This window comes from Falco naumanni, chromosome 1, assembly GCF_017639655.2.
Source record: "Falco naumanni isolate bFalNau1 chromosome 1, bFalNau1.pat, whole genome shotgun sequence".
Classification (NCBI taxonomy): Eukaryota; Metazoa; Chordata; class Aves; order Falconiformes; family Falconidae; genus Falco; species Falco naumanni.
Window position 1 is genome coordinate 94626209 of NC_054054.1, and position 11395 is coordinate 94637603.

At 46.3% G+C, this 11395-nt stretch overlaps 2 protein-coding genes across 4 annotated transcripts in view; one reads left to right on the forward strand and one right to left on the reverse strand.

Moving 5' to 3' along the window:
- PTPN11 (protein tyrosine phosphatase non-receptor type 11) overlaps positions 1 to 6827 on the reverse strand; it is a 30743-nt gene extending 23916 nt beyond the window's left edge. For 2 of the 3 annotated variants that reach the window (XM_040608436.1, XM_040608426.1), the window contains exons 1-3: positions 6331 to 6523; positions 1526 to 1648; positions 164 to 358 (exon numbers count right to left, since the gene is read on the reverse strand). In XM_040608436.1, the coding sequence (XP_040464370.1) occupies positions 164 to 358; positions 1526 to 1648; positions 6331 to 6344 (332 nt within the window). In that variant the 5' untranslated portion in view covers positions 6345 to 6523. Of the gene's footprint in view, positions 1 to 163; positions 359 to 468; positions 572 to 1525; positions 1649 to 6330; positions 6524 to 6717 lie in introns of those variants that run through there. The other variant, XM_040608445.1, reaches the window with a different exon arrangement.
- Positions 6828 to 6887: 60 nt separating this feature from the next.
- On the forward strand, positions 6888 to 11088 carry RPL6 (ribosomal protein L6). The gene is made up of 7 exons (XM_040608458.1): positions 6888 to 6992; positions 7711 to 7977; positions 8069 to 8167; positions 8608 to 8751; positions 9758 to 9806; positions 10205 to 10389; positions 10893 to 11088. Exons 2-7 carry the CDS (start codon positions 7711 to 7713, stop codon positions 11043 to 11045), a joined length of 897 nt encoding a protein of 298 aa, XP_040464392.1. The 5' UTR covers positions 6888 to 6992; the 3' UTR covers positions 11046 to 11088.
- Positions 11089 to 11395: the final 307 nt, after the last annotated feature.

Below are 11395 nucleotides of genomic sequence, written 5' to 3' on the forward strand. Positions count from 1 at the left end.
TACTTTGCAAGTAACCTTGTGGAAACCAGCGGGACCACTTTTAGCACAAGATAGCGGCCACCCTTTCATCAAATGGAAGCTGATTGTAGTGCTAATAAATGTATGTGTTTACCCCTATGAAGAAGTGCACAGACACTGAGCTTTTCACCACCATTTCTCTGACCTTTCAGATGTAGGATCAGCACAGTTCAGTGGATATTTCAACTCTATAACATCTCCGTTCTTTTCCTTGAGCTGTCCATGATGTTCCATATAATACTGGACTAATTCAGCCAATGTAGCAAACTTCTCTCCTCCATAGAGGTCATAGTAGTCTCCTGTGTTCTGGATCTTGATGTGGGTGACAGCTCCAGTTCGTCTAATATTTGAAACAAAGGGAAGAAAACAACCACACAAGTCAGCTGATTTCTAATCAATCACTTATATATTTAGCGTTCTGTTGTCCGAGTTAGAGAAATCCATACTTACATTTGCATCACTTTCCAACTGAAATATTGCAGAATAGCTAAGCTAGTGCACCTCTGAAGTGTGCTTCAGCCACATTTCAGTGGCTTGCAAGAAGGGGAAGTGTCTGTCCAACCGTCAGGAAGAATAGGAAAAAAAGAAACTTAATTCCGTAATGAAGGAATCCTTGAAGCCAGTGTAAGCTCTGCGGCCTCAAGATCTCCAATAGAAATCCCTCAGACCCCCAAGAACTGCACACACAAGCACAAGGGCAGGGGGGAGGGGGGGGGAGAAGAATTCAGCATTCTCAAGACACCCATCAAAGCCTGTTTGCTCCTTTCCCTAGAATTTCACACTAACTGCCAAGATCTCTCCTTCATTAAACAGTTGCCTCTGCCTGATGCAAGTCATTTGCTCCCACAGCCTCTAGTATTAATGAAAAGCAGCTCTCTGAGTGTCCCCTTCTGTTCCACGAGGGCCATTATCTCAAAGGTATCCAAGCAATTCTTATCACCAATTCCACTTTTCCCTTTTCCTTTATCTACTTCCTCTTGCTGTCCTTTCCCTATCCCTAACCACTACACATACAACGTCAGGGGACAAGTGTTACAAAAGGTCCATTTTGGAAGCTGGAAAAGCACCACCATTGCCCTTAAAAACTGGCTGACTTTTCCTGTAAGAAAAGAGGCTGGATAGCATTTCCTTGCACATGCTTGATCAGTAATTCTTATAATCTCTGCTACTTTCACATGGTTACCAAAAAGATTACTTTTAAGGGGGTAAAAGTAATGCTTTTATTAATCTATTTGTGCTTCTCCTTAAGGTTTCTGTGTCTCTGCAGAATCAGAAATCACTGCCCTCCAACCTACAGTTTCCCCAAGTTGGGTAAAAGTATTTAAGAACCTCTTCAGGGAAAATGGGAGAAAAAGAAGAGGGGGGGAAAAAGCAAACAAACTAAAAAGCGATCCGTGCATTCTTTCATCTCTACAAGTAGTTCATCTACAACTCTTTCCCCACAGAACAGCATCAGATGAAAACCCTTACCAGTTTGGGGAGAAAGTCAAAAGACATTTACACTTACCTAACGGAGAGCGTGAAGTCTCCAGGGTTACTTTTGCTGGGCCGTGCCAAAAAGCTGCCATCCACTCCTCTCGTTAATAGTAGGTTTTCTGCCTCCACCCCAGTAATATTTGGATGAAACCATCTATAAGAGGTTAAAAATAGAGCGTTAATAAATAAATAGAATAAATAAATAAATAGAAGATCATCACATGACAAGACTAAACAGAACAATCCAACAGCTTCAAAACCAGGAAGTACTGAGTTTTGTTCCTAAATGAATAAGAATTCCTATCTTAACAGAAAGCATAAATTATTAATTTCATATTGCATTGCAATTTTATGTATTAGTAAGAGATGCTTTGTAAGCGAAAGGGCTATACCTATACATATTCAGACTGCTTGGATTAAAATGATTATCAAAGGTATACAATGTAAAGAGAGACCACAAGTCATAGATTTCCCTTACTACAGGTAGACAGGACACACAATGAAACTGAAAGACAATCAGGAAAACCACTTAAAAACAAACCAAAAGTGACATCCGACAACATTTTAAAGTTAAAAATTTAACAAAACCTCATGCTTTAGGGCACAGGCTGACCACCAGCTGATGGGGGTCAGGCAGCAACTTCACTTGTGAACAACCTATTCAGTTGCCCAGTCTTCTTCCACCTTCCTCAAAAGAATGTGGTGCTGACCGCTGCCAGATGCAAGAGCACTGCTCCGTCTTCTAACTACCATGGCAATTTCTCTGCTCCGAATATATCCCGCTTAAATACAAACACCAAGGAATCTCATATCGATATTCACCACCCACAAACAGCCTTCCGAATGACTAATGTAGTGCCCTGCCAAAGGAGAACTGTATATGGTCTATATCTAAGAAGCTCACTGTCCCCACCTATGGCATTAACTTTTGAGGGACTTATTCTTAGCCATTCAGTTAACACATCTGCGTTTTCTCTTATCTATAATCAAGGATTTTTATTGCACTCTTGCAGTACTAAACTACATCTCTGTATTCCGGATGAAAGGGGGTTTTAATAAGGCATGATTTTAGAAGACAAACTTGGAGAAAAAACAAAACCAAAACCACGCTACCACATAGTCCAGGGACAGAGGTGAACACAGCCACTAAGAACTGCTTTAGTGGCTTTGTCTGACTTGTATTTGACAATTAAAATATCACCTTTATTTTTCAGAGTTGTCATAAATCAGACACTACGCAGGTCACAAGTGAAAATGCACATCTGTACGTGCAGAAAGAACGCAGACTACTCCTCTTTGTACCCGAGGTTCTCTGTTTCTCCAAAGTAAGGCAAAACATTAAGGCTAAAGACTCTGCAACTAATCTCATTACAAATATGAGTGCTGTATCTAAAAAAAAATTGAATAGCATTTCTGATCATTCCTGATACAGTCAGCATTTCACGCTAAATTGCTAAAACAGCAAAACATGAGGGTGCATGTCTAAATTTAGGGTTATTATTTCAATTGTTTCAGCAGTTCCTTCTGTACTGAAAAGTTGACAATATTCCTACCCAGGCCTTGTCCAGCCTATTCTCTTCAGAAATGGATTCTCATGGAAACATTCTGGAGAGTTTCAGAGATTCTAGAATATCCAGACCTCTAGCAAGTCATTCAAATTGGAATTAGGATTACTTGTGTAGTGATTCCATTTCAGAAGTGACTCTTCTTGTCAGTCTTGCTTTTTTTTCTAGTTAAGGATATTCTGCTTGCACCAAGCAAAACTAGTGACTACTACCATATCTTTAACTGAAGAACATCACCAACAATAAAATCATCAAACCTATGCAGCACAAGTCATGAAAAAAAATATTTTAAAAAATATTTTCAAGTTACTGCAGCAAATGGGAACAAATTAATAAATAATGTTACATTTATCTAATGACTACTCAAAGATCAAGAAAATTTCTGATTGATGCAGTCTCACAAAAGAAACTGCACAAGCATCAGTACCTAGGATGAACTGAACATTAAATAATGTATTTCAGAATATAACAGGCTGGTCTGCAGAAGCTGATAATATATTTACCACACTTCCACCCCTAAAATATCACTTCTATTAGGAGAAACCAAAAAGCAAACCAAAGAAAAGTGCAGCAACATTTTAAACAGTTTATAAGCTTTTTGAATACACACAGGATTCAAGAGATACCTTTGAAAGGTTTTGAATTTATATCAAAAAATGTATAAAAACCCAAAGGAGAAATTATTGGAATCAGCCCTACAGATTTATTATATAGTGACACTCCATAACCTCTAATTAATATATCTCCCATATCTTATCCTAAACCCTAATGCATCTGGAAGTAACTGTACACAAGTTGTTAAAAGGTGTAAAATAACAGAAAAACCCCCAATAATTTAATGAACAGACAGGACTACAAATAACTTGTGCTTAAAGGAGAGGTTAAAAAGATAACAGGTTGTTTAAAAAAAAAAATAATCTCACCCCCACATATACATACGCTCCCACTAAAGATGGCAAAAAGTCAGTAAGTATAGCAAAAGAAAAGCTACATCTGGGAGACCAATGCAGCTTGTTGCACTTTACGTAACTTTTGTTCTAATGGTAACTTGTACTCCTGCTCTCTCATCTTTGTATTTTTGGCTTTGAGTAGGAAGATGCATTTGTCAGCCACCCCAAATAGAAAAATGGGGGTGTTAGTGATCTCTGTTAAATGGTTCCGGACCGGTGATCAAGATCGCTTCATTTGAAGTACTGCCATCACATGTGTGCTTTTGAACCTTGGTGGCTACATCCCTTCCAAAACTGGAGGAGAGAGCAAAGGGGACTGCAGACACAGATACCAGTAACATAACCCCTATAGAGGACCTTCTCTTACGCTGCCTTTTATAGGGATGGAATGCATTTTAGACTTTTTTTTTTCTGCTTTCCTTCTCCAATCTCTATTATGAGCAGGTGCAGAGGCTATCGCCCGCAAAGGGCATCACAGCCAATAAATACAATCAAGAAAGTAACACAATGCACACAAACCCACACTCTAATTAAACTAGCTGCCCTCACCATGCATGGAATACTCCTTACAGCAATTCTGAGTTGGGGGGTTCAGCAGCATAACATTCCAAGTCTCTTATTAGTTTACAGTAAGATGAAAATGTTGGCAGAAAAGTAACCAGTGACATAGCAGAAGTCTCAATTACAAAACTAAGGGGATATCAGCTGAGCAAGACACCTTTTGATGAAAAATAACACATGGTAGGAAATACAGCCTCAATACAATTCTCTATTTTTTTAGCATAGTACAGAAAACAGCAGGATTTTTAAGTCCTACATTGCCAGCATATTTCTCTCTCACCAAACTGAAGAGAGAGAAGAAAAAAAATCAATATATTTTTCCATACTGTGACTGGGCTTTTCTAATCACCTTTTCAAGACCAGGAGAGATTATATCAGTTCTAAGACTCAACTGTCACAAACACAGCATTCAGGGAGGCAGTGACTGGTAGTTTAATTACTCCAATTAATAGGCTCATCAGTTTCTATTTCTCATCTTTTTTCAGCCTTCTTCACAAGTTACAATTTAAAGTTCTGAGCAGAATATGAGGATTACTCCCGATAATGAGGAAGTTCACAAGTGTTTCCAAAAGGTAACTTTCACACGTGTTCCGACGTGTGAGTAGGGACATGCAGAAAACGCAATATATGCTAGAGATCCTCCACAGGCTTCCGAAGACCCCAAATCCAAATTCAACTATAAATGGCCACAGACTGAAAATCAACCCATCTTCTTCACCATCTTAAGCAGAATAAGGAAGAGAATAGCCCAGTGTTGAAGAAGTTATACTTTAATTGATATTACTTAAAGAGATGTATCAAATTTCAGAATTGGTACGTTAGATAGTAAAATAACAGTCTTTTTCGGTTTTATGACAGTAAGTCCTTGTAAGTCTAACATTTACCTTAACCTCAGCCCGAAAAGGACTGCTAACACAGACAAACATCAAAATACGTTAAGGACAGCGAGAAGCTACAACAAAGAAACAGATTCAACTGTTTATCATCCTGATTTTCCAATGCCACAGGGTTTTGAGATCAGACCAAAAGAAAAATAAACAAAGAGCCCAGATCAGGTCAGCTTACCAACACTCATTTGAAAGCTGGCTCGCATTTTAATTTCAGTAACATCACTAGTGCTGGACTAGAGAGAGCAACGCGAGCCTCCCTGGCCTGGGATACTGGACCAAGAACTGAGTGGGATGCCAGGTGGATAAAATTCATCTCCTAGCTCCGGTTCAAATGCACATGCTTGGCACAGCCACCCGCACCCCCTCCCCCGGAGCCAATGTTACCGTGGCAGCTCTGGGCTCTTGACGGCCGTCGGCGGACCCCGAAGCCATCCGGCTCCCTCGCCCCACCGGGCCCCAACCAGGCCGGGGAGGGCGCCCCGGCGCCGTGCCGCGCCGGGTGGGCGAGGGTCGGCCCGGCGGGGAAAGCCGGGCGAGGCGCGGGGAGCCGGGCCAGCCAGGCCCCGATTCCAGCCGAGGCGGCGGCTGCGGCCCCACGACGACGCGAGCGGGGCCATCGCACCCCAGGAGCGGGCGGGGAGAGGCGTAGGGACCGGCTGCAGGCAGCCGGGGGAGGGCTGCCCCTGCGCCGCAGCCGTGGGGCGCGGGAGGCCCTGCCCAGCCAGGGAGGCCGCAGGGAGCAGGCCTGGCCCAGCGGCCCCCCGGGAGCCGGCGCTGCGGGGCCCGGGCGCTGCGCACCACGGCGGCAGGCGGCCCCCTGCCCGCCGCCCCCTACCCACGCCGGGCTCGGCGCGGCTCCCTCCCGCTCACCTCCGCGATGTCATTTTCCTCCCACAGCACCGGCGGGTGGCGGTGCGCCCGGCCGCCCCCCTCGACGGCCGCCTCTCACATGGGGGGAGCCCCCCCGGCGCGGGCCGCGGCCTACGGGCGCCCTGAAGGGAGCGTGAACAACGGCCGCCTCAGGCCCCGGAGGCGCACGGAGCGCGGCGCGGCCCGCCCTGCGTCACCCGCCCGCGCCGTCATCGGCCTGCGCCGACGGCCCGGCCCCGCCTCCACCGGCCCGCGGCGGGGGCGGCCTGTCAGCGCCCCCGGGAGCCGGCCCGTGCCGCCCAGCGGGCGCTGGACACACCCGCCACCGGAGCTGCGGGGCCTCGCCCCGCGAAGCCGGGCAGAGTGGGGGTGGGCGCGGAGCCTTACCTCGGCCGTGCCCCGAGCCGGAGACAGGGTCAGGCAGCGGCAGGACAGCGAGCTGTGCTCCCGGATCCCCGGGCCACCACACCGCCCCCTCGGTGCCGGGATGCGGGTGTCCGGGGCTCCGGCCCGCCGGCCCCTGCCCGGGCAACTGGGGGCTGCTCCGGGCCGGGCCGGACTACCAGTCCCAGCGTGCTCCGCGGCCGGCGCGCTGACGTCAGACGCCGCTCTCTCTTTAGGCCACTTGTACCCGGATGTAGGTCCCTTTCCCTCCCCGGAAGGTAAGAATGGCGGAGCGGTGGCGGGCAGGGCCGGGACCCGGCGGGCGGCATCCGCTGCCATCTGCTCTCGGGGGGCTGCGCTGGGCGCGCGGGCTCGGTCTGGCGCCCTCGGGGAGACGGCGATGAGGCGCGGGCGCCTATATGGGGGCGGAACGGCCGGTTTGGTCGCCTCCGGCCAGGCTAGGCCGCGGCTGGCTGTGGAGGCCGAGCAGGGCCGTGACCGGCAGGGCCGGAGCCTCTCGGGGCGCGCCGGTGCCCAGCGGAGAAGTGGGAGCCGGGCTGGGCTGAGGCTGCAGCTGGAGGCTTCGGGGGGCCGAGCCGTGGAAGGCCGGCGCAGCCCCGCGGTGTGGCGGGGCCTAGCAGCTCTGGCTGAGCCGGAGGAGGCCTGAGTGCCGGGCGGCTGAGAGCAGCCTCGGGGCGGAGGCGGCCTCGGCAGGTGCTGGTATTTCCCGGGGCTTCCTGCTAGGGAGGGCTTCGGTGCACCCGGCGAGCTTGCAGCTGCTGTAGCACGGAGGAGCATTCCACGTTACGGGTGGGCGTGCAGCGGGCAGAATGGTTTTTGACTTCTGATCAGCCACGGCTGTGAGAGGTGGCTGACAGCTATTAGAATGGCATACAGGATCACGTTCTGATTCTTTAATTTTGTTTCTGTGATTTAGATGCTCCTCTGCGTATCTTGTAATACAAGTCATAATTTCTGTTTTATTTGCATCCACAGATGGCGGGTGAGAAGGCGCCCGGTGAGAAGAAACCAGGCGAAAAAGCGCCTGGTGAGAAGAAGCCAGGCAAGAAAAAAGCTGCTGAGAAGAAGCCAGCTGAGCAGAAGACAGGCCAGAAGGAAGCAGGTGACAAGAAGAAGAGGGTTAGGAGGCATCATGCCAGCCGTAACCCTGTCCTGGCCCGAGGTATCGGGAGATATTCTCGGTCAGCCATGTATGCCAGAAAAGCATTGTACAAGCGCAAGTACACCGCTCCGGAAACAAAGGTAGGACAATAAATATGGCATTTAAATAATCACAATATTCATGGTGATCTTGGTTTGAAATGTCATTGTTTTCCCTTTTCCTTGCCTATAGATAGAAAAGAAAAAGAAAGAAAAGCCACGTGCAACCATCACCAAGCCAGTGGGTGGAGACAAGAATGGAGGCAGCCGTGTGGTTAAAATCCGCAAAATGGTAAGGAAAAGAACTCAGATGTTTGCACTTTAATGCTGTTAGGTGTAAGTGTTGACTAGGTGGTGTGCCTCCTGGTGCCGTGCTTCACTCAACTGTCAGCAGTTATATCCTTGAGATACAGACCCAGCGACTGTCGTTCTTGGGGAGATGCTGGTCATTTAGAAAACAGCCAGTAGGCACAAGTGGGTTCTTTTCTGCCGTTTTGTGTTGCTGTGCTGAAGCAGAAGCACGTGTAGAAATACAGAGCTGGTCTGAACTTCCACTGCTGCATAATTTTACAGAAGATATTCAGTGTGTTCTGCTGGTTGCAGCAGAAGAAAATCTTCCAGAAGTCATCTTTAGGGAAACAGTATCTCTTATGAAAGAAAGAATCTAAACTGTAGTGAAAGTTTTCTGTCCTGTGGAATACAGGGTAGTACATTGTTTTTTTCTTCTTCCAGCCCAGGTACTATCCCACTGAAGATGTTCCTCGCAAGCTTTTGAGTCACGGCAAAAAGCCCTTTTGCCAGCACAAGAGGCGGCTGCGGGCCTCTATTACTCCAGGAACTGTTCTGATCCTTCTGACCGGCCGTCACAGGGGCAAGGTAATCGGGAACGTCCTTCCTGCTGACTCTTAGAGTGGCTTTGCAGCATTTCTGTGCTGAAATTGTTTTGACTGAGCTGAAGTACCATGAATTTACCAGCCAATTTCACAGGATTCTGCTCAACCACTAGATAACAAATCTGCAAATCAGTTTTCCTGTGAATTGTCTAGATGCTTTCTCTTGTCTTTAGGGAAAACAGTCCTATGAACTAATGTTCTACACTGTGCTGGAAGGCAAACAGGCTAGTCCAGTTGCTTAGACAAAATTAAGGGAGTCTTGCTGCAATGCAGAAAAGATGTAGACTTGTGTCAAGCTAACTTTGCACTGCAGAATAGCAGAGGCGATGCCTATTTCTTATTGTTGCAACAAGGACCTCAGACTAGGTATTGCAAAGGAAGAATTACATTTTCAATCTTGAACTAATTATCAAGGTAACACTTGATTGTTATATTAAGATGTGTTCTTAGTCTTAATGATGTTTACTAATAGGTCTTAACTGACATCCTTTATTTTCTTTAATTTATTGGCTTTAATGTCCCATTACTTAAAAGAATGCTGTTCAAAGGAGAACATGACCAGAAAGATTAAAACACAATTGGGGGGTGGCTGTGACAGTGTGATATGTTGTGGTGCCCCCCTTTATCTTCTTTTTATCTTGTTCCTGCCTTTACCTCATACAAAGAATTTGGGTGACAGGATGGCTGTCTTGTCATCCTGTAGAATAGGCAAAGATTAAAGAAATGTACTAATTGGTTTTGCTCAGCCTTGAATGATAAAGCATGTGGAGAGCTGCGATCTGTCGTAGATGAGGTAACTGTGAGAAATGTCGGTAGTTTGGCTTAGGTGGTGGTTACTTCTCAAGGCACACTGTTGCACCCGTGCCTGGATGCTTTATCGATGCTGACACGACACCAGTGACAGGCCGAGGTGGGATGGTCCTGGTTTGGTTGCAGTATTTGAGAGTGCTGGGACCTGAGGACTGATGTCACATCTCCTGTCTTTTCAGCGTGTTGTCTTCTTGAAGCAGCTTGATACTGGCCTTTTGCTTGTTACAGGTAAAAAAATATTATAAACTGTGATGATTTTTGTTTGGGGGTGGGGAGGTGGATTTGGGGATTTTAAGTTCAGGTTTGTCTCTGGTCAGTAGTGCTGCAGATCCTCCCACAGGTGGTATGGCACATCATGTGTTCACGTAACTACGTGGAATCACATTTTGTTTTTCCAGGGAGGTGAATTAAGCTTCAATATCTGAGTACTTGGAAGAGATCAGGAAGCATTTGTTGGCTTTTCTAGAGGCTGTGATGAAGGGCTTTGTGGATTGTTCAGATTCTAGCTGTAGGCATCTCTGGAAGAGACTAGTCCTCTCCTACACCACAAAAATCTAGTGTAAAAGCAGTGGTTGTTCCCAGGAAAGCTAACCTTGTTCTCTCTTTTGTCTTTCCTCTGCCTTTAGGACCCTTGGCTATTAATCGTGTCCCTCTGCGTAGGGCCCATCAGAAATTTGTTATTGCTACATCTACAAAGGTTGATATCTCTGGAGTGAAAATTCCCAAGCATCTCACTGATGCGTACTTCAAGAAGAAGAGGCTGCGTAAGCCCAAGCACCAGGAAGGCGAGATCTTTGACACTGAGAAAGAAGTAAGAAGCGTGTGTGTGTGTGTTCTTTTTCCATGCTTTTGTTAATATAAAGCCAGGCTGGAAAGAGCGGAAACACCATGAAACAAATGGACAATTGAATTTTAAGTGGTCCTCAAAGTGAGGTAATTTCACTACAATTAATTAATACAGCGGCACTGAGATAAACCCCTTTAAAATTTGGGGATTCTTTTCTGCTTGAACCCTAGCAGAACAGCAGCAATGATTATTCCAGTTAAATATCTTTTTTGACCGAGAAACACCTTTAGTGTTTTGATCCTGCCAACAGCATGCTGCTGGCTCTGCTATCTGCAACATAAGCCAAACAGTGGCTTCAGTTCTCTCTGCCACCTCCGGTCTCCTACCACCTTTCCCATATTTAGAACAAATGGAGAAATAATTTCTTGAAAACGCCAGACTTGGGGTTTGCCCTGAATTTTGTCATCTCCGTAGAAGAGTCTGAAGTCACTCTGCAGGATTTTAACATTATTCTTTGTACTTTCTAGAAATACGAGATAACAGAGCAACGCAAGTCAGACCAGAAGACCGTGGATTCGCAGATCCTTGCACGAATCAAGAAGGTGCCTCAGCTCCGTGGGTACCTGCGTTCTACATTTTGTCTCTCAAATGGAGTCTATCCTCACAAATTGGTGTTCTAACTGTTCTGAAAACACCACATTAAATCTGAAGGGAAAAAAGCAAGGATTTCTGGTCTCTTCATTGCAATCCGTAATAGAACGTGTTGCATAGATCTTGCAAGGTGTGTTGTTTAACAGATAAGCCTGTGGCATGGAATTCTGAGTGGCTGTACATAGATACTAGAATTTTGAGTGTATAAGGTTTTGGATTTATGGGCTTTGGTGTTTCTTTCATTTGGGGGTTGTGGTTGTTGGCTTTGGTTTTTTTAACTATGTAGTATAAACAGGAAATCAGTATTCTTAACTATGAATGAGTTGGGGGGGGGGGGCGTGGGGACAACACAACATGCACCAAACCCCAACAGATTTTC

Excerpts from the sequence above, each read along its gene's own strand:
- RPL6 (XM_040608458.1), top strand. The coding sequence starts at position 7,711 with ATGGCGGGTGAGAAGGCGCCCGGTGAGAAGAAACCAGGCGAAAAAGCG. Across the intron at positions 8,752-9,757 it reads CCGGCCGTCACAGGGGCAAG|CGTGTTGTCTTCTTGAAGCA; the intron begins GTAATCGGGAAC and ends CTGTCTTTTCAG. Across the intron at positions 9,807-10,204 it reads TGGCCTTTTGCTTGTTACAG|GACCCTTGGCTATTAATCGT; the intron begins GTAAAAAAATAT and ends CTCTGCCTTTAG.